The sequence below is a fragment of the Penicillium concentricum genome (assembly GCF_028827145.1).
Source record: "Penicillium concentricum strain IBT 3081 chromosome Unknown utg000004l_segment0_segment0, whole genome shotgun sequence".
NCBI classification, from domain to species: Eukaryota; Fungi; Ascomycota; class Eurotiomycetes; order Eurotiales; family Aspergillaceae; genus Penicillium; species Penicillium concentricum.
In genome coordinates this window covers 1820936-1842312 of record NW_026622757.1, presented here as the reverse complement: position 1 = coordinate 1842312, position 21377 = coordinate 1820936, and the positions used below count along the sequence as shown (strand labels likewise).

Sequence of the window (21377 nt, the reverse complement as noted above, 5' to 3'; positions counted from 1 at the left end):
CGGTGGGATAGGCGGTAAACGTGCTCATCACGCGCCGCGACACTTGCCCACCTGGCACCACGCGTGCTATCCTGCTATCCCCCAAAAACCTCCAATTGCGAGTCTTCAGCCAATTACCTACTAACAATGTCACTTATGCTCTTGCATCATCTCATCCGATAGATAGTTGTTGTTGACAGACCGGTGCAGCTTTCAGTATCGATGCCATACTGCACCCTCTGAGAAAGTCGCGTCTAGGCACAGCTTGGCACAGCTTGATGTTGAATCCGATAATACTTTGCTAATCAACGCCAACAACCACCTCTTATCGCTTGAGAAGATGCAACAGCGACGTGCTCGTTGGGTTCACTTTTTTATTACCCATCACGAGAGGTATGTCTTTCAAACCCATTCCCCAGTATCTGGCTACAATGCAGATTCAATGGAATATCTTATGCCAAGTCTTGATGACGATAACCCTCACAAGAGCTTATCATGACATGTCGGTCGAACGAAACCGTCGGGCCATGGACTTCATCCCCCTGATGCCTCGGAGTGGAAGAAGACATCGGCCCACAAATGTGTGATTGAACAATGAACAGAAATCTGAAGAGACTCGGAACTTAGATATTTCTTGTTGTGTGTTGTCTTGTATCGCGTCAATCAATGAATGTGTTCAACTAACGTCGCCCAGCATTGCTGTACATATTCTAGGTCTCCAAAATATCACATCTCTTTCGGTTTTCTTCGCCAATCGCCCTATGCCCTGCCGAGTCCTATATTCATCATGAGATGTTCCAGATCCCCATCCTCGTGTAATAGCCCAGTGACGAAAAAATGCTGTTACATACTCCGAGGCCCTGTATATGTGCTTCGTCTGTACGCCTTCTAAGGAAACGACAAGCACGCCGGTGACGAGTGACAAAACATGGTAGTTTTCAATCTGAGGGCATATGTTATTACCAATCTGTGGTTGGGGATTTGGAGGCTTCTTCCCTGAATCAATGCACGATGCTTGTTTTATTTGGTCTGGTGTCTGGTTCCTAATGCATAGCTCTTAGCCTTTGATGTGATATCAAATACAAATTGTTCCATTTCTTCAACTACCGTTGGTTAGATATCATATAAACTCCTTAAGAGACAAGCAAGATTTGGTTATCACGCTATGTCAAAGGTGATAGAAGGTTATAGCTGACCCAAAATCATTCCATAACCGTCCTCCCCAAGCCTCACAAATTCAGCGAGTTTGTCCAGATTATATTCGGCTCAACTATACCTGTCGAACCGTCGCTCGGCGCCTCATTCTTGAGGTTCAACATCTCCCAGTCAATATTAGGCCCCTTGAACTCGTCCCCTATCAAACCCCAGAAAACAAGAATGATAAGACACAATCCCACCAAAACGGGTGCACTATAGTTCATCGAGCCCAAGGTGACGGGGAGATTAGGCGGAAAGCAAACCATAACACCCACGACTATAATCCACAGCGACGCCAAAACATTCCAGATATATCCCCATCGACCAAGGTCGAGTGGCCGCTTTGGCAGACACCGCGCACGACCTCGGGTAACGAGAATGGCCTGAGGAATGGCGTAACTCAAGTTCAATAGCGTAACGGCAAAGGTAATGATGGAGTTAAAAGCCGTGGTGCTGGCAAGGTATATGAGACCATAGATAGCAGCAAAATCACCGAGGCTATAGTTGTGCGAAGCGGGAATTGGAGCCGCTTGTCTATGTTGTCGAAGAAATCGGAAAATGGTGTACCTCGGTCTCTGGCAAAGGCCCATGCAAGACGCCCACAGCTAACCCACTGTGGAGGAAGACATGCTGCGTATATGATTGTCAAAAGTAAGCTTAATACCACATTCACTCTTGTTGATCCTGTTGCCTGGTACAATAGTTCCACGGCTGGCATTCCAGCGTTCATTACTCGGTCCATATCTTTCATGGCAACTATCAAGACTGCTAATAGCGGTACTGCTGTACAGAGGCCAATCGCTATTGTCAGGTTCCTATTCTTGGTCAGCGGGCCTAGTAACATAATTAGGCATTAGAGGCAGAGAATGAAACTAGTCTTAGCTGACATGATCTGCGGGAGTCGACGACCCGGTGATCGCATTTCTTCGACGATATGGATCGCTCCATCGCTGGCACTAAAGCAATACATCGAATTGATAGTTCCGAGAAGTCAGGCGGTGCCATTGCTCCATCCACTTGTGCCCTGACCAGGTCTAATGATATGCAACCTGTTATTTGGTTGACTCATGGCAAGGGTGGTTACAAACCAGATGGCAAATCCCGACAATGCTAGGTATAGAGACCATAATGTTATGAGTGGTATCTTTTGGGGGCACAAGAGAAGGGGTATCACTATGCAAGATAATCCGAGTCAGCAATGAAAGATATAACAACTTGACAATCGTGGTGTCTGACCTGTCACAATAATAGTAGCAAGATACACGCAGTATTCTTGCCATTGTTTGATCTCGAAGTCTGGGTGTAGAAATTGTCCGAGTCCTAGGGCTGCCTTGGCCACAAGAGACAAGCCGGAGCATGTCACCATCCACCATCCGAGTATAGACATCCAACCTGTCACAAAGGCAGCAAACCTCTTGTGCTTCTGGGGGGCGATTATGTAGACAAAGTGATATTGGCCCTATAAGATGGCGCCTGTAATTCAGCTTATGCTCCCTGGTGAATATGTACGCTGTAGATGACTTACTCCGGATGAAGGAAACGCTGAAGCCAGCTCAGAGAGTCCCAGAGTTATGATCCACTGCACAAAGCAAGCAATGATAACAGAAAATAGAGCTACTTGGGATCCTCCATATCTGAGATTCTGTCCGAAGTTGCTTAGTGCACCGACCCACGCGTTCGTGATACTAGATATTTCAGCATAATAACTGCGAAACATAATAGGAGGCAACATACTTGAATGCAAAGCCGAGAGATGCAACGATAGAGAATGATCGTTTGAATACTGCGTCATGCCCCTGTGCCCCCAGAATATCATCATCGGCTACTGCGAAGCTGTTTGTTGCTTCAGGATGAGGGCCAGCATTGCTCTCATCCACGAATTCGTGGTTGATGAACTCACTGTAGCTTTCTACGTGCTCCATTTGTACATGTGAGGTGCTTTCGTGTGACGGTTCTCTTTGGAGGGGGAGCATCGGCGCAATTTCGAATTACCCGCGTCAATAGCGGGCGATTTCACAATCTTATAACTTGGTTTAGTTACTCCGGAAGATCAATCCTATAATTGAATTCCCGTCCTTCTATGGCCACATTATCTGCTGCCGTGTACTACCCTGCTTCTATACCTTATCTCGAATCCCGGTACGAAGACCAAGGTTCATTTGGCGCTCAACAGTAAATTCTATTAGATAGATATACTAAAGAACACCCGAGTCAGCTGCAACATTCAATAGTTCCTACACCCACAGCACTATTATTGCTGCTCCTCAGGGTTCATGCTCGTTTCAATCCGACGAATGACTCGTGCGGGATTGCCTGCGACAAAGTGGAATGGAGGAACGTCCTGCAAAAGTCAGTCTGGCTTCTCTCAACGGGGAAATAGAGATATCAAATCTCGAGCTGCTGACCTTTGTTACCACCGAGCCAGCTCCAACCGTGCTCCCCTTTCCGATTCGCACGCCCGCCAGCACGATCACACTACCACCAATCCATACATCGTCTTCGATATGCACTTCCTTTCCACACTCCGGTCCCTTCAAACCTTGTCGAACAGCCGGGTCCAATGGGTGGGTCGCACCATAGAGACAGACATTCGGACCAAACAGTACCCGCTCTCCGATAGTGATCAGGCAAGTATCAAGCACGAGAAGATTGAAGTTGAGAAAGGTGCCTTTGCCAACCTTGAAATTCAGACCGTGGTCCACAGAAATTGGTCCGTCGACGAAGGGATCGGTCTCTTCAAAAAGTGCCTCATCTTCTTTTGGGTCTGGGTTCAATGGTGGCATTGGACGACTGTCGCAGAGAATACTGGAAACACATAATGGTCAACATGAAGGTCACCCGGGCCATGATAAATGACCATTCCGATCACGCCGTTCAAACTTACTTTCTCCACAGCTCTACTTTTCGACGCCTTGTTGCAGTCCCGGCGGCATTGAAATCATCGCAGGCCTGTTTACACCTTGTTCGGTTCGCCTGCAGATCCTCGTCCCATGCCCAGTAAAGCTCTCCGCGGAGCATTTTTTGCCATTCCTTTGACTGTGCCATGCTTCCTGTAGGTATGAGTGCGATGTGAAGAGATATCCCCCAGAATTGTGGGAAACGGGCTTACTTCAATACCTTCTGTACGTGGAGAGTACATATGACACCGATTGTGGGGAATAGGAACCGGACCCACACTTTAGCGGCGCTGTTTATATCTGAATTGGGTAGTTCACCCAGCAAGTACGGTGCTTTTCCGAGGTGATAAGGCATTCTGCATACATAGACCTTAGTATTACTTGTGGATATTTCTATGCAGTGATAAGTTTTCCTAGATATAGAAATACAAAGATTATACACATAAACGGATACAAAAAATGGAAATAAAAAAATAAAAAAGATATCGTAGCGACGGCTGCATGATTCGAACATGCGCCTCCGAAGAGAATTGATTTCTAGTCAATCGCCTTAGACCACTCGGCCAAACCGCCTTAGATGAAAGATGGGGCCAAAACGTGCTTCTAGAGGGAATACTTCTGATCTTGCTCTGACGAGATTGATTATTGATCTGACCTCGGGTTGTCGCCCAAGCACCACAAATGGAATAAATGCATATTCAAAGGAATCGGTAAAAATTATTCTTAAGCTATCTTCCCAATGGAACATATTTCACATAAAGAGACCATGTAGTAGAAAAACTTCAGGCATTGGAGATAGTTTATGCCTCAGGCAGTAAGCAGCATAGCACCGGAACGGAAGAATCTTTAATCCCCTTGACTTAAAATCGACCTTCTTGTCCATTTTATATCCCCGATAAAGCATCTATCAAGCTTAGATTTGCATTTTTTTTCGACCATTGATAAAATGGTATGGCTGCGTGCTGTGCCGAAGATGGCTATAATGCTGAGCTAGCGGGGACAGACAATAGCCAACGACAATACTTGTCTCATGAGGCTACAACACGCGTCTACAACACCTGCTAATCCTAAGATTTAACCGCATAGCCTCTAGTATGTTTCAGACAATAGGCCGCCTACCTTCTCAGGGAAGACTTTTGATAACCTATCATCCTATCACTGCAGTGAAATGGTAGATGTCAGATGCGATTGCTTGTTCTCCCCGTTAGAGCCCTCCATGATGTGACACGCTGGGGCGTGTCCACGTGTATAATCCAGCGCAGTGGCATTTCCTGCAAACGAATAAACGCATCTTCCCGTTGTGGACTCTGCCTGCCCCATCCCCCAAATATACCTAGTACCTGCCCTCTCCCACTTCCTCTCTTCTCTTCTCCCTCACCTTCGGCCACCTTCAAGCTCTGGGGATAAGTGGACATTCATTAAGGTGATGTCTAAAAGGGGTGACTTTCATCGACCATAACCATCCGACTATCAATGACATTCTGGGGTTTCTTGGTCTGTCTTGTGAATCAGTTTGTTTTCGGTATTCGTCTTGTGGGCTTGTGGGATCTGTGGGCGTTATCTTTCTTACTCGGTCTTTCTACAAAAAGTTCTAGGCTCTTCTAGTTTGTTAACAAAACCTTGTGGGCATTTTTATCAAATATCCTGGCTTTTGCTCTTGGGCTTGATTTTGCCTTTGCTCTCTTCCGTTCTTTTAAGCACGAGCTAGCATTCTGGGATCGTGGGCTTTGTGGGTTGTGTCATTTTGTTATTTTCTCCTTCTCGCCCTGTGATGAGTTCGTCTTAGACGAATATAAGCCAATTCTGCAGGCATCCGCTTGACGACGGCTCCATTCATGGCACCGAGTGTCTGTGGACCGTGTACACGGCTGGAAGCCGGTGATGAACACCGAGAGCAACCTGAGGGCGAGATTCCTTTTATCTTTGTGGCTTTACCCTATATATATAGTAAGGATCTTGATAGAATCAAACGAAATAATGCATTGGTATTTCTGTTCCTCTTTCATACCATAGCTACTTGTAGATTGGTTGGGGTATCCATTGATCCCTTTGTACTGCATATAAGAACAGAGAAGAGGTATGCCATTTCGCAAATGTAAAACGCCTGCTAAATGCCAAAAGTCGCACGCTTAACGACGAATGTACAAATTTATATTATTTTCCATTGCCTCGGGCGCCACAAGCCATGCGATTAGCGCAAGAACTTGCCCAATGCGCCACCAATATTCTTAAGATCCAATAAGAAAGTGTCATGACCAAAGAGCGACAAGTCGTCACCGAGCTCGACATGTTCAACATTCTTGTTGCCCCCAGCACGGAGTGTCTCGGCGATCTCCCGCTGCTGCCACGCGGGGAAGAGGATGTCACTTGCAACACCCATGACAAGCACAGGGTGGTTCTTGAGAGGCGCAAGGCCGGCGACAAGATCCCGGGGAGGGCCATCCACTGGTTCGGCAGAGACTGACTCGTCCAGTGGGGTCTTGGAAGATGATCCAGGCTGCTCCTCGTAGGGCTTGTCTGGGAGGGTCAGACTGCAAGCGGGGTCCGAGGCATTTAGTGCGTCACCACCGTGCGCAATGCGATCCTCGGACTCTGCGCGGCGTTTCAGAGTCGCAGTTTGATGAGCATGGCCGAGATCGAACAAGTCCATGGCCTTGGAGACATAAAGAAGACTGTTGGGGTCGTACTCGAGGCAGAACTTCTCACCGGCATGGTCGAGGTACGTCTCAATAAGGAAATCGGGACACAGAGCGGGCTGTTTGCTGGGGTCTGCACGCTGGCGGCCAAATCGCATCTCCCACTCTGGCCCGCTGCGGTACGTCACGGTTGCAATCTCGCGCGCTAGCTTCATACCAGAGTGGGGCGGGATTCCGTCGTAGTAGAACCCACGGGCCCAGTTAGGGTCCATCATCAGCACCTGACGCTGCGTGTGCCGCATCGCTATACTGTAAGGGTGGCTGCGGGCGCAACCACTGATGCTGACAATTTTGTTGACCCGCTCTGGGAAGAGGACACCTGCGGCGAGACTCTGCATGCCACCCATGCTGGAGCCGACAGAGGCAGCGAGCTTCTTGATTCCTAGGCCGTCAAGAAGCCGGAACTGAGCGCGCACCATGTCTTCCAAAGTCAGGATCGGGAAACGGGTTGCGTACCGCTTTCCGTCGGACGGATCGAGGGAAGACGGGCCCGTGGTACCGTAACATCCTCCGAGAACATTAGTGCAAATGATATGGTATTTATCAGTATCCAGTGGCAATCCGGGGCCAATAAACTTCTCCCACCAGCCGGGCTTTGGGTTGGAGGCTGTGCTATGGGCGTGGCTTGAAGCGGACAAGCCGGTATGCAGGAGGATGGCATTGCTCTTGTCGCTGTTCAATTGCCCCCATGTTTCGTAGGCAACGTCAAATTCTGTGAGCACACCACCCCAGTCGAGCAGAAGTGGCTGTTCACAGTGGTATGATTCGTGTCGCCCGGTGGTGTATGAAGGTTCGGGCCCGGATTGCAGCGACCGAGCGGAGAGCTGCGCTGACTTTGCTTCTTGGGCGTCGAGACAGGGGAATGACATCGCTGGGTTGGAGGAGTCTTTCTCATTTGATTCCGCGATAACTGCTGCTGATTTTCGCGGTGACACGGTATGCAATGGGCGTGCGCTCTTCCATTGCGCCGATAAAGTCCGATGCGGTCCCGCGGACTTCACGAGGGAATTTCCTTGTCGCCATGGCTGGGTTCGAATTGTGCGTGAAGCCGCGCGAGCAGCGCCTCGAAACGATTGCATTATAAAGCCTAAGATCTGTGACATTCAGGAAAGAAAGCTTCCCAGGTCAAAAGCTATCGGGGGGGGAGAATATGTGGATACCTCAGGCACTAATCAGTGGCGTCATCACCGACATCGGTGATTGGCGGAGAGTCAGGCGTTGAAGTATACCTCGGGAATGCACAACATACGGCAGTTTTATCAGACAAGCTAAGAAGTCACTGTCATATATAGCTAAGGTCCTTAGCGGATTCTATCATAAACCGTTATGCGAGTATCAAATGGTGACTCTAAAAATAGGGAAATCCAAAACGCCCAGCGCTAGATGCAACACAAGTGAAAGGTATGAAGAATAGGCCATAGCAAATTGTGGTGAAATGGCATCGCAATCAGCCTGCTTCCAATCCGGCTCACGAGTTTCCCGCGGATTTCGGAGAATTCGACTGTTGGTCAACCACAAGCGTCGACATAACAATCGTATTGTTATTAGACCGAATATCGAGAGCAGCAGACCACATACACCGGAATTGACCACAATTGGCATGGAAAACAATCTTGCTCCCATCAGTCGAAACCGTCGCACCCCCAGGCGCCTCGAAACCCCAGTCCCCAGTCTGTAGTAAAGGCCGATCGGCCCTGACGTACGGACCCTTGAGGGATTTCGAGTGTGCGTATTTCACATTATAGCCCAGTGAGACATAGCAATGCGAAGAGAAGAACAAATAGTATGTACCGTCCTCGGTGAGCATGATATCAGGAGCTTCAACGAGGGGACCATCAGTATCGTCAATATCGAGGATTTGCACTGCTTCTCCGATAGGCGTGACGCCATCACTCTCCAACTCCTGCAGAAGAATCGGAACAGATACAATTGGCTTCTTGCTATTGCCGCAGTTGCCGCCGCGTCCAATACTGTTTCCGTCGCCCTTGTAGACCACGTACAGCGTGCCGTCGGTGTCTCTGAATGGTGATGGATCGATGGCACCGCCATACTTGTGGGGACATGCTAGTGGCTTGTCTTCTGGGATGTAAGGGCCTAGTGGGCTCGTACCGTTTGATATTGCAACTCCCACGCAATGATGGGTGCCGTAATTCTTGACTTCTCCCGAGTAATACATGACGAATTTGCCGTCGTCCTAGAACGTCAATGTGAATATGAGAGACTGGATGAGATGGTGCTCATCAATATACTTACCCGCTGGATCACATCCGGGGCCCAATGATTGACCTTCTTCTCCCAAGCGCCGAGAGTCGGCATCGCGTCGTAACCCTCGTGAAGAGTCCAGTTGACAAAATCGTTCGATGTAGCAACAGGCACATGAATACTGTTTGGGTTCTTTTTCATCGGATTGGTTCCGTAGGCATACCATGTATCATTGTGTTGAATGAGGCCTGGGTCCGGGAAATTGTGGAGGGCAAATATAGGTCGGTTCTCCTCGAGGTGGTAGCTGTGGTCTTCATTTGGCTGAGGTATTTTCCAATAGTCATCGGTGTCTCTTGCAAAGCCGTAGATTTTGGTGAAATAAATGGGGAGAACAATGACGAGAGCCGTCAGGGCCAGTCCGAAGAACCCCAGCACACATAGTGCCCCAATTTGACGTCGTCCCCATGGTCGGGTAAAGAAGCGTCTCTTTTTTCCCTTTTCTGCAGTAGCCCCCGCTGCCGCATCTGAGGGAGATTGAATCCTGTCGCGGTCTGAGATTTCACTAACTGCGATGGACTGGACGACAGAGGGAGCCACATATTTCTCAGGTACAACTGAAATGACAGTCGCCATATTTTTTTCCCGGAGCGCTGGCAAAATGCAAATGGGTTGGCGCTGGGGTTTCTTAGGCAGAAACTATACCTTGGCTTGAATCAAAAAAATGCTTATTCATATGGTTGAGGCTCTGGGTAAGCGCAGGAAGGTTGGGCTATCCCATAGTGAAAGACATTCCACTGCAATGAGGTTTTGAATTGAGTAGGGAGGTTAGTAAGAGACAAGAGAGAAAGATAGATAATGGGGAGTCTAGCTTATACGGCATGTGTCCGGGGATAAATGGCCAAACGACGCAAAACGGGGATAATAAGCCGAGACACAATTGGCTATAATTCAAGCGAAATCAGACCAAGTAACTCATGCTAAGGCGAGAATTGTACCATAAACCTTTACTATCTCGGAATAACTTGTTCCAAGTGATCTAGACCCTGCTACCCTGCTACCCTCTACTTTTTGGCATGAAAATATTCCATTACGCTTTTGCGGGTCCAAAGTTCCCGTAAAATTAAGTCACTTTAGTCCACCAGTTTTCCAAGTTCTCTTTAATCTAGGTATATTCTTTTTCATGTCTCTCCTAGAGATTATCACATTGCTTTATTCATCTATCACGGTCATGATCTAAGTGTATTTTTTGCCCTGTCTCGATGGAAGGCCACCGGGATCCCTCGTATCTTATAGGATGTTTGAAAGAGCCAAATTGATTGTTCACTCCTCGGGGTGATACCATATGATGAGGGTAAAGATCCAAGAGAAGAAATATTTATACAAGTTAAGGAGAAGGGATCGGCCAACTGCCTTCTCACTGGCATCTTCAATGATATCCTCCGCATTTGTATTTCCTAAGACATCTGCTAGTTTGGTGCATTTTGATATTTTGATATTTTGTTCCTCTTTCCTCTTTCCTCTTCTAGCCAGTAATGCGAAATGCGAAGACAAGACACACAGCAATAGGTGAAATTGCGAAACTATATATGTATGCACCTACCGGGTACATAGTCTCCTACTTAAAGAACGAGTTTTCTCGTAATTGTCTCAATAACTGCTAGCAGTACATGGCTCTTTATACCTAAACCTTTGGTACTTGTTTATAAATCCAGGTGGGCACGTTGCCAAGAAAAGTAAGCACCCCCCCCAAGATCCCTAGAGCTTGGCAGATCTGAGGTACTTTGCGGATAATTGGCTCTACGATACATGTTTCAAAAATTCTCAAGGGAAGTTTATATCGCTATCGGAGCTTGACCGGTGCCGCGGATCAGTGTTGAACCACTTCCAAGTACATGTTAGACACGAGGAAAAATAATTTGGACTACTCATTATCGATTCTATGCATTCTGGTATTTAGATCAAGAGTTGCCGAGAGTATCAGACCTACTCTGTAGGAATCATTTATCTTGGGATGATCATCACCCATTCTGGAAGCAAGGAGCAGTTCATGTGGGGATGCTCTGCCAAAATTCAATGATATATTTAGCAAGATCATTGGTTGTTAACAATGTAGATATATTCAAAAAGAAAAACCACCGACAGATGGAAGAAGGAAGAGTGAACAATATCAGTCATAGTTCAAGTTACACCACAAGGCCACGTGAGCGGCTCCACCCCTACAAGGTTGCTTCCGGCATACGCAACCCTTTTGTTCTATTCGACGTCTAACAAAATTGGCCAGCAAGGCGACAAATTACTCGCTGCCAGACAGCGTGGCCTACTTTTTGAATCCAATCTCTCCTATATTGCTGTTCTGTGGTACTAGTGACCGGGCATTCTTGCGCGGGTTTTTTTCTCCTATCCTGATTCCGGGTTGACCGTATCTCCGACCATCGAGGTCACATCCAAGACTTTCGCGTAACGATATGTCACCCTCTCAATTTCTTTAGTCTAGGATTTGGAATCGCTCGATTGTCACACCCGCCGAACGAATCGCATACCAAGACCATTCAAATTCCCCGATCTCGCAGATCACGGAACACAAAAGCACGGAGGTCTTGATTCCTATCTCTCAGTCAACTTACGACTGTCGCAAGATCAGCTAGTTATTTTCCGACTACACCGGCTCCATCGCCTGTCATGATCACCCCGCGCAAGGTGCTGCTCGCCCTGTTCTGCGTGATCACATTTGTGCTCATCCTCCGCTCGTTTCGAGATCCTGAAGTTCCTGGGGCGCCTGGGTACCGACCGGTGAAGAAGATATCAGAAGAAGAGGAGGAAGCAATAGCAAATTCGGCACACAAAATACCACCGCAAGGTCGAGCCCAATTACCTCTCGGCGCATCACCGACAGCACCGCTCCGTGAACGTCTCCGGTATCAATTCCCATATGAAATCGAGAACAGATTCCCCGCATATATCTGGCAAACATGGAAATACAACCCTGGGTCGTTCTGGTTCGACGAAGATCTCCGGGGCCCGGAGGCCAGCTGGACAGAGATGCACCCGGGGTTCACGCATGAAGTCATACCCGACGAGACGCAGCAACATTTGATCAAGTATCTATATGGATCAATTCCGGAAGTATTCGAGGCATATGATTCGCTGCCGCTCGCCGTCATGAAGGCGGATTTCTTCCGATACTTGGTTCTTCTAGCGCGCGGAGGAGTGTACAGCGATATCGACACTTCGGCACTCAAACCCGCGCACACGTGGCTCCCCGAGGAACTTGATCGATCGACTATTGGCTTCATTGTTGGCATCGAGGCTGACCCTGACCGCGATGACTGGCATGACTGGTATACGCGCCGAATTCAGTTCTGCCAGTGGACCTTTGTGTCGAAACCCGGACACCCAATTCTTCGTGATATGGTGGCTTATATCACCGAGCAGGCTCTGCGAATGAAAAAGGCAGGCATTCTCAAGGTTGGCAAGATGGATAAGACTATTATGGAGTTCACGGGGCCTGGAGCCTGGACAGATTCTATCTTCCGCTACTTCAACAACCCGGCATATTTCAATATCCAGCCTGGTGATAAGAACATTACCTATGAAGACTTCAGCCACCAGACCACACACCGCAAGGTTGGAGATGTGGTTGTTTTGCCCATTACCAGCTTCAGCCCCGGTGTGGGGCAGATGGGTGCAGGGGATACTGATGATCCCATGGCTTTTGTGAAACACAATTTCGGAGGTACGTCTATATCTTTGACTCGTTCATTTAGTCTCATGTGGACATAGCACTAACCTTTCGATCCCAGGCACATGGAAGACAGACCCGTCCTTATGAAAAAAAATGCCGCAAGCTTGTACTTGATTCGATTGCAACATTGTACACTGTATAGTCTCAGAGACCTATTGCAGGCCTTTGCTTACAGTTCTATCTTGATCTCTGCTCTGCTCCGATTTCATCACCCACACCTCCCCTCTGGATCTCCCGATTGTCTCTGTTCCCGTGACAAACCTCCAAATCTCCGGCATCGAACTGTCATCATCGGTGCCTTTGGGTACAACTGCGCAAGCTTTAAACCCGTTCTATGTTTCATGATACTTGTTCATATGATTCCCCCACTTTGTTTTTCATTGTTATATACACTACTCTTTTAGTGCTCGGTAAATGATTTTCTACTAGCTATACTAGCTGCTTATAGATTTCGATCTCATTGCTGTGAGAGCCAAAAGGCGACTTTCGAAAATTGCCCATTGCGTATAAATAGAGATCTTGATATATTATTTGGTTGCCTGGATATCTATTAGACGAACCTAGAGAAGATACTTATATACGACTACGTTGCCACACTGGATATCCGATCCGAACACTACAGAGGAAACGCGTGTTTGGTATTGGATATATGTACATCTCTCGTTGCTCAAAAGTCCCAATCTCAAATTTCGCTCATACCAAACCCAACGCCAAATCAAAGTGTAGCTCCAGACTTGACTGTAAACTCCGAAGTCACATAGACGTTCAAGTTCTCCGCTTCGGATAACATATGCTCCTCGCTATCCCCATCATTCGTTTTCGCCCCGGACCGAGCCACAGTGACCTGCTGCCCCTCGGACTCATATATAGGTTCGAAATTGCTCTTTCTGTGCCCAAGCCCCGTACCCGTGCCCTGGCGAACAGAGTCAAGCGCATAAGTACGGGAAGTCTCGCGGTTTCGGTATGAGTTGACGGTGGAAGCGAAGGACTTGAACAGAGGTCCATACGTGGGGATGCAGGCGACGATAACCTATACATTTTTTATGTATTAGTTTTTCGTAGACTTGAAGAGATAGCGAATGTCAACTTACACCCAGGCTGACCTCGACACAAGACCATATCACGATGTTCTTGCTGTCGGTGTAGGTTTTCAGGTCCCTGACGGTGAAGACGCGGATGATCTGGACCACGGTCACGAAGAAGCCGAGGGCAAATAGGCAGGCTAGGAGGGCCTTTTGTTTGGAGCGGAGCTGGAGTTTCCAAAGGACTGGTAGAGGGAGTGCTATGATTATTAGGTCTAATACGATGCTTGTGCCTCCAAGCGCAAAGTAGAATGGTACGGTTTGGATGCAATGCCCTTCGAGAGAATCATCCCATTGTTTTGCGACCTGTGTAATGTCAGATAACCTATTTTCATAACTTCATGTGTACAAATAAGGATGAGCTGACCGGTATGCAGGAGATTGATATGATCAACGCAAAAATCAATTGGTTTATGACACACACGACGATGGCGGTGATTATGATTTTGCGATATTGCTCAATGATTCCCGCAATTCGCAGGTAGGAGGCCAGCAAAGCGACTTTGAAACCGAGGACATCGAGACAGTAGATTGGGCCGCCGGCATATTGGATCTATGGATTGAACAATGTTAATACCAGGGTCGAGTTCGAACAATGTTGGTCTCGCGATATGCACCTTGCTAAAAGGAATGATATTCTCCTCTGGAAAATAAGCGGCACTGAGTCCTTGGCCCCATCGAGTCTCTAAAATAGATATTTTGTCAGATTCCCGAGTTCGGCAGCTAAGCTTCGCTGATCAATGGATCGACTCACGAGCCACGGCGATCCCCGCGTATGCTAGTGTCAGCAGTAAACTCGCCAGTGCTGCATAGTCATCAATCCATGGAAACCGCTTGTTGGATATTCGCACATAAAATCGCAGGCATACGGCCAGGAAAGCTAGGGTTGAGCAAACCAAGCAGATCGCAATCACTCGCGGAATGTCACTGTTTGGATCAGTCTCGTGAAGATTGTATACCCAGCCCATGATTTGATCATTGCGGGCAAGTAAGGCAGACTCTGCAAGGGGATGGTGTCTTCTTATCCTCAATTAATAAAATAATTACGGAGTCCGAATTACGGAGTATACAGGATTTCACAAGCTGGGTGGGGCGGCGGGGGGCTTGCATCAGGCGTAATTAAGTTGCATGACTAGATTCACAAAACGACAGGGGTACGAATTATAATTTGTCGGCTTCTCTTGGTTTTTGTGGCCTGTAATTAGACTATGATTTTGTAGGGAATTTTTTGCCCAGAAACAGAAATAGATATCTCTTATATAGCAAAAGAAAGGCCTTGAATATGAACTATTACCTCCATGTGTTCCAATTCGGACTGTCTTAGAGTTTGCGGAATGCAGAATGTTCCATGGTTTTAGGGTGGGGAAGCGGGCTTCCCGCTGACCAATGAAATTCCGAAACAATCTTGGAATTCACATTGTTCTCCAGAACTAACAGGGCTAGGGCCGTGTATTAGCTGCAACATATATTGCCTGCATCAATAGTGTGGACTTTTCTATCTAAGCGAAAACTGAAACCCCCCTGACTTTTAGCCTTTTCACGGATATTTAAGTCACAGGCTGATACATTTGCATGAAGCCAATCCATTATGTTTTTCCGCGCAACCTTCATTGCCTCGCTGTTGGCAGTCCTGCCTCAGGCTTCGGCCACGGCTTGCCGATGCGCTCCCGCTGATGATTGCTGGCCCACAGAGCACGTCTGGTCTCAATTAAACAAGACCATCGATGGCCGTCTAGTGAAGACCGTGCCTCTTGGCACCCCTTGCCATGCGCCAAATTACAACTCTGAAGCCTGTGCAGTGTTGAAGGATGGGTGGCTACTTCCCGAGGAGCAGTATGTCGCTTTATATATGGAATAACATGAAAGCGCCAGTACTGACTATATTTTTGACAGCTATGAATCGTCTTCTTCAATTATGGCGCCGTTCTTTGCCGATGGTGTTTGTGATCCATTCCACCCTGTCTCAAAACCCTGCACACTGGGCAACTATGTGCGCTACAGCGTGAATGTCACCAGCCAGGCTCAGATTTCCAAAGCTGTGGAGTTCGCAACCAAGCACAACATTCGTCTAGTTATCCGTAACACCGGCCATGACTACAATGGCCGGTCCACTGGTGCAGGAGCCCTTGCAATCTGGACTCACCACCTGAAGGATCTGTCAATCCACGACTACAAGGATAAGCACTACTCCGGAAAGGCCATTACTATGGGTGCTGGCATCCAGGGCCACGAAGCCTACGAAATCGCCGAGGAGACTGGCTACCAGGTTGTTGGTGGTGAATGTCCCACCGTTGGTCTTGCCGGTGGCTACACCCAAGGAGGTGGTCACTCCGCACTTGGCTCCCGTTACGGCCTGGGCGCCGATCAAGTCCTAAAATGGGAGGTCATCGACGGCCAGGGCAACTTCATTACTGCTACCCGCGACAACAAGCACTCCGATATTTTCTGGGCTCTGAGTGGCGGTGGTGCTGGTACTTACGGTATCGTCTGGTCCATGACCTCGAAGGCACACCCCGGAACTCCCGTCTCTGGCTTGAACCTGACCTACACAAATGAGGGTATCTCGCAAGATACCTTCTTCGATACCATCGAGACCTTCCACGCCGAGCTACCCGCTATCGTCGATGCAGGTGCTATGAGCGTCTGGTACTTCACCAACACCAGCTTCTCTATTGCTCCAATCACCGGTCCCAACATTCCTGTCGCTGACTTGGTGGCACTTCTCAAGCCCTTCACCGACAGCCTCGATAAGCTCGACATCAAGTACAACATGGTTGCCAAACAATATGAGAGCTACTACAGCCAGTTCAAGGATATGCAAGGCGTTATCCAGGTTGGCACTGCCCAGTATGGAGGTTGGCTGGTCCCGAGATCGGTCGTTCAGAACAACAACCACGGCCTAATGACTGCTTACCGTGAGATCACCGAGGCTGGCGGTACCTTCATCGGCGTCGGTTTGAACGTCTCCCACAAGGTGTCTGGAGATGTCCATAATGCGGTCCTCCCTGCTTGGCGCGAGGCTCTGATTGATACTACTTTGACGACACCATGGGAGTGGGATAATTCTGCTCTCATGTTGGAGCGCCAGCGCCAAATGACCGAAGATTTCATTCCTAAACTGACTGCGCTTTCTCCCAAGTCCGGTGCTTATATGAATGAGGTATGTAAACTGATATCTAGCTCTAATTTCCTTCATCGTGGACATATGCTTATCGTTTTTACAGGGTGACTTCCAACAACCCAACTTCAAGGAGGTCTTCTATGGTACCAACTATGATACCTTGCGCAAGATCAAGGCCAAGTATGATCCGAAGAACATCTTCTACGCCAGAACCGCTGTCGGATCTGACGAGTGGACTGAGCGTGAGGATGGCCGTTTGTGTAAATCTACCTAGAAGGATCAAATCCCTGGTTATATGTTAAAAAGTCGTATGCATATCTCAAGCATCTTGCCGTCTACCTATAGAACCGGGAAGGGCGAGAAACTATCTAGAAAAAGACTATAAATAACATCCGAGAGGACTAACGAGGCTGCATAAGCGACCGACTATTCTAGGGTTGAATGTGGTACTGTAAAATATATCAAAAGTTTAACTCGTATCATTTATGGGCTAGATAAATTGTGGTGTGTTGTGAGATGGGACTGAAGTATACTTGGCCACTCACCACTACCAAAAGGTGGGGATTTTCAGGTTGCGATCGAAAGGATCTATGTATTTCAAATATACTCGATGAGATGATTGCGAGAATCTCATATATTAAATCGCAAGGAACATAATCTATTGAAAGAGTGTGATATGACACGAAATTTGTGCCAACAATGAGACAATATCTTCAAGATGAAAATACATACCTACATGTAGATGCAGCGAGCATTATCTTGAGGGGACATTAAAAATCCCGAATTAAAAAAGCAACCACCTATGTAACATCGTGATTCATCACCCATAACTATATACGTTGATAACTTTACGACGAAAAGAGAGTCAAAAGAAAGTGGCATTAAAACGCTTCCCATTCGCAAGATTGCGCTTAGGGACTTTGTGAGGTCGCTGGGGTGTTTAGGCAAGAGTATGGCCAGGTGATCCATCTCCATGCTCATGATCAACACAAGGTTTCTGCAAATGGAAGTGCATGTGAGAAAAAAATTCAAAGAAAACCTCCCATACTCTGCCGGGAATGGTTTTCATACTGTTGTGTGGGTATAGATGTGTGAGGAGGTCATATGGTAGCGGTGAGACTGGTTGAGCAGCATGACAAGGCGTGGGATATCCTTCGAGCCCAGATTTGCCACAGACATGCATTCCAAGGACTGTCATGGGATCTCATCTGAAAAGCGAAAGGTTAAGATCGGCGCGAATGATCGCGAGTGCGGCCTCTGGGTGTAGGAGCATTCGCTCACGTGGGAAGCGTCCGTGGGGGTTTCGTGGGGGTTAGAGTGAGATGGCCGCCATCTGAGAATTTCGGAACGAAGATACGGTGAGAGCTTGGTGAGTTGTAATGGCAAACACATCTTTCAGAAGTCACTGAATAACGGCTCGTACTTCTTCTTCAGATCTTCCGTGTAAATGTTCGTATTTCTGAGGTCGGGGGGATCCGGGTATTCTTCAAAGTTACCCGTGTCCGCCGGGTGGGATAGGCGGGGAACTATAGGTCCTTTCACCCGGCGATAAAACAAATCATCCCAAATGACATTTTGGAAGAACGGATGAGACTTGACTCGAGTCGAGCCACCAGAGATGTGTCCTAGTCGCTCGGACGGATTTGTTTTACAGAGTAGGGAGACGATGTTCTGTGCTGCGGCCGGCATATTCGGTGGGAAGCGTAGACGACCTTCGATAATCTGCTCGTAGATGCGCATAGGGTTTTGATCCCAGAAAGGGGGCTGTCCGATCAAGAATTCGTATATCAAGATTCCAAGAGCCCACCAGTCCACTGCAAGACCATGGCCACTGTTTTGAATAACCTCTGGAGCCAGGTATTCCGGTGTGCCACATAATGTGTATGTCTCGCGGTTATCGACTTGCTTCGCAAACCCGAAGTCAACGAGCTTGATGTGACCATCAGCGTCCAACAGGATATTCTCCGGTTTGAGATCTCGGTACGCAACTCCATGGACGTCGTGCAGGAACTCGATTGTCATTGTTATTTCGGCGGCATAAAATGTCGACGTTCCTTCGCTAAAGCGTCGCTGTCGTCGTAGATACGTGAATATCTCGCCTCCAGGACAATAGTCCAGCTAGCAATTCGTTAACACCTTGTGCTCACAGCATATTCCAAATTCAAAGAAAGTGTCATACCAGCATATAAAGACATTTGTCATCCGAGAATGATGCAATCAGGGTTGTGATGAAAGGGTGGTCAATGACCGCTGCAAGGGCTTTTCGCTCGTTGCGCACATGTTCCACTTGCTTGAGTTTGATCACTTTGCAGTCGGAATCAGCACGATTTATTCCCTCGCCACACGCAACGTTAGACAAAGTGGCGCTTACCGTCCGCCTTTCGAAGAATTTTCAACGCGTAAACTTTGTTCTTGTCCTGTTCGTCCTTTAACCTTGCGAGCCACACCCGAGCGAAAGTGCCTATACGATGAAAAAAAACATGAATAGTCAGACGCCACTCGTATGAGAGAAATAATAGGCCATGCGCTGACCGGTTCCAAGAGTCTTGACGAGCGCGAAATCGCTCACATGCAGATTCCTCGACGAGATGCACAGTTGCTTATCCTCCTGGCGTTCGGTGATAAGGAAAGGGTTCGAAGATCGCGGGGAATGGCGGAGGGACTCGACGAGGTGCTTCTCCTTGTGATGCAGAGTTGAATTTAGCTTGGAAAAGACCATGGTTCCTGGCGCCTCATTTGGCGAATGTTGCACTGCTCCGGTTGCCATTAGAATAGTCAAAGGTCATGTCGCGGTTAAAGAAAAAAAAAACGTTTATGGAGACCCCGTTAGCGCGCCACCAATCGGCAACACAGGCTAATTCCGAGTTTCAGATCATAAAGAACATTGAGGTTCGGTTTGAAAGAATCTGAGGCTTTTTTTTTGGAAAAAATCGCGGGGCAAAGAGTTGTAAAAAGGAAGTTCTGCCCTCTGACGTATCTATGGGGGCGGGGCTGAACGGGAGAACGGTGATAAACCGGACTGAGTAAGCTCTAAGCTCTTAGCTTTGATTTGATAATCTTTCATTCTAACCTTGGAAGATTTTATTATACATCGGAAGAATGTTATTTCGATTCAGAAGTATCTTGATCCAGTCTCATAGCTATCTGTTCTGGTTACGTTTTTAGTACACATCTATGAAATCGTGTCTCTTCGAAGATCAGGATGACCGGTGGACGAAAAAAAAAAAGTGTTGTGGAATGAGTTGTCGTATGAAATTGCTCAAGACTTCGAGTTTAGGATCAAACCAACAATCAAGCTGAAATCATGTTAGTAAGAATAATCTGAAGAATCTGAGTCGGAAACCTACCCATAAAGCCCGAGAACTTCGCCGAAAATCAGGATGAGAATCATTCCCACGTAGACCCGAGACTGTTGCATGTATGCCCGAACACCCTAGAGTAGCTGTTAGAGCTCAATAGTCCCCTCACGTTGCCGCGCATATAGGGTCCTTACTGCATCGCCCACAACTCCAATTGTATAACCAGCAGCCACACCCGTAAGACCAACTGACATTCCAGCAGCAAGATGCATGAAACCTCTGTGCAGTGTCAGCTTGTGTCAAGCTCCATATTCATCCAACTCTCGAGACGTACGTGTATAAACTCATATTGGTGGTTGGGCCCACTGCTTGCGCAATGAGCACGGCGATAACGAGACCGTAAACTGCAATGATACCGGACATAACAACTGGAATGAGGGACTGCAGCCATGAACTCAGTTAGCTACCGTCACATCCATCATGGAACCGGCGAATCTGGATAAAAGGATTCCTTACCTTCATGATGAGATCAGCCCTATAGGTTCCCACACCTGCAATTCCAATGCCAGACTTTGCTGTGCCGTAAGCTGCTCCTGCCGCTGTGAGATTGTAAGCTGTTTGTCCGGATGCCTAGAACCTAGAGAGCTCCATCCACATGAGATATTTCACGTACACCCGAAGATCATCTACAGGGAAATGTTAGTGCACTGTCAAATCGGAACGAGGTTATAATAGACTCACTGCAGCGGCAATTCCAGCCTAGTATAGGGAGCCCGTCAGTCTATCCACTCCAATGTTCTCGGGGGGCTTGAACTCACGAAGGAGAAGAACGGAGCGAACTTGGGCGCAAGCTCACTGTCTGCCATAGTGATGTTGGAGCAAGATTTATCTTGCAAATCACACGGAAGAAATATAAGAAGAAAATGAGAGCTGTTTGATACAAGATCAAGGGGAGGGAGAAGTTCGGGCTGTTGATAGGTTTCAAGGCTTTGGGTGTTCCACATGGCCACTTCGCCCGCCGTAGTCCACGCCATTGTCCGGTCCTGGGCGGTGACGATACCGTACCCGTTGTATTCGATTCTGAACGCCCTATCGCCAGCACATGTGCAGATTAGGTGCCTTTGTATTGAAATTATCATACCGGCCTCGCCGTCACCTTCGC

At 47.8% G+C, this 21377-nt stretch overlaps 9 protein-coding genes across 9 annotated transcripts; 2 read left to right on the top strand and 7 right to left on the bottom strand.

Moving 5' to 3' along the window:
- Positions 1-1208: 1208 nt before the first annotated feature.
- N7517_009640 (uncharacterized protein) lies at positions 1209-3098 on the bottom strand (the record flags this gene model as incomplete). Its single annotated transcript, XM_056727363.1, has 4 exons — positions 1209-1674; positions 2439-2635; positions 2702-2861; positions 2911-3098. The coding sequence occupies 4 exons, from the start codon at positions 3096-3098 to the stop codon at positions 1209-1211; spliced, it is 1011 nt and encodes a 336-aa protein (XP_056575935.1).
- A 329-nt stretch (positions 3099-3427) lies between these two features.
- N7517_009639 (sugar O-acetyltransferase) lies at positions 3428-4221 on the bottom strand (the record flags this gene model as incomplete). Its single annotated transcript, XM_056727362.1, has 3 exons — positions 3428-3517; positions 3582-3981; positions 4061-4221. The coding sequence occupies 3 exons, from the start codon at positions 4219-4221 to the stop codon at positions 3428-3430; spliced, it is 651 nt and encodes a 216-aa protein (XP_056575934.1).
- A 2043-nt stretch (positions 4222-6264) lies between these two features.
- On the bottom strand, positions 6265-7848 carry N7517_009638 (homoserine O-acetyltransferase family protein; the record flags this gene model as incomplete). Its single annotated transcript, XM_056727361.1, has 1 exon — positions 6265-7848. The coding sequence occupies one exon, from the start codon at positions 7846-7848 to the stop codon at positions 6265-6267; it is 1584 nt and encodes a 527-aa protein (XP_056575933.1).
- Positions 7849-8237: 389 nt separating this feature from the next.
- Positions 8238-9604, bottom strand: N7517_009637 (glycoside hydrolase family 43 protein; the record flags this gene model as incomplete). Its single annotated transcript, XM_056727360.1, has 2 exons — positions 8238-8963; positions 9023-9604. 2 exons carry the CDS (start codon positions 9602-9604, stop codon positions 8238-8240), a joined length of 1308 nt encoding a protein of 435 aa, XP_056575932.1.
- A 2046-nt stretch (positions 9605-11650) lies between these two features.
- On the top strand, positions 11651-12800 carry N7517_009636 (glycosyltransferase family 32 protein; the record flags this gene model as incomplete). The annotated part of the gene is made up of 2 exons (XM_056727359.1): positions 11651-12704; positions 12772-12800. 2 exons carry the CDS (start codon positions 11651-11653, stop codon positions 12798-12800), a joined length of 1083 nt encoding a protein of 360 aa, XP_056575931.1.
- A 628-nt stretch (positions 12801-13428) lies between these two features.
- Positions 13429-14763, bottom strand: N7517_009635 (putative integral membrane protein (Pth11); the record flags this gene model as incomplete). The annotated part of the gene is made up of 5 exons (XM_056727358.1): positions 13429-13743; positions 13805-14101; positions 14163-14348; positions 14413-14480; positions 14550-14763. The coding sequence occupies 5 exons, from the start codon at positions 14761-14763 to the stop codon at positions 13429-13431; spliced, it is 1080 nt and encodes a 359-aa protein (XP_056575930.1).
- Positions 14764-15383: 620 nt separating this feature from the next.
- Positions 15384-17190, top strand: N7517_009634 (FAD-binding oxidoreductase; the record flags this gene model as incomplete). The annotated part of the gene is made up of 3 exons (XM_056727357.1): positions 15384-15628; positions 15689-16955; positions 17020-17190. 3 exons carry the CDS (start codon positions 15384-15386, stop codon positions 17188-17190), a joined length of 1683 nt encoding a protein of 560 aa, XP_056575929.1.
- Positions 17191-18311: 1121 nt separating this feature from the next.
- Positions 18312-19683, bottom strand: N7517_009633 (cAMP-dependent protein kinase; the record flags this gene model as incomplete). Its single annotated transcript, XM_056727356.1, has 4 exons — positions 18312-19034; positions 19096-19220; positions 19288-19377; positions 19449-19683. 4 exons carry the CDS (start codon positions 19681-19683, stop codon positions 18312-18314), a joined length of 1173 nt encoding a protein of 390 aa, XP_056575928.1.
- Positions 19684-20175: 492 nt separating this feature from the next.
- Positions 20176-21081, bottom strand: N7517_009632 (V-type proton ATPase proteolipid subunit; the record flags this gene model as incomplete). The annotated part of the gene is made up of 8 exons (XM_056727355.1): positions 20176-20212; positions 20264-20349; positions 20410-20494; positions 20550-20656; positions 20732-20814; positions 20889-20901; positions 20957-20974; positions 21034-21081. The coding sequence occupies 8 exons, from the start codon at positions 21079-21081 to the stop codon at positions 20176-20178; spliced, it is 477 nt and encodes a 158-aa protein (XP_056575927.1).
- Positions 21082-21377: the final 296 nt, after the last annotated feature.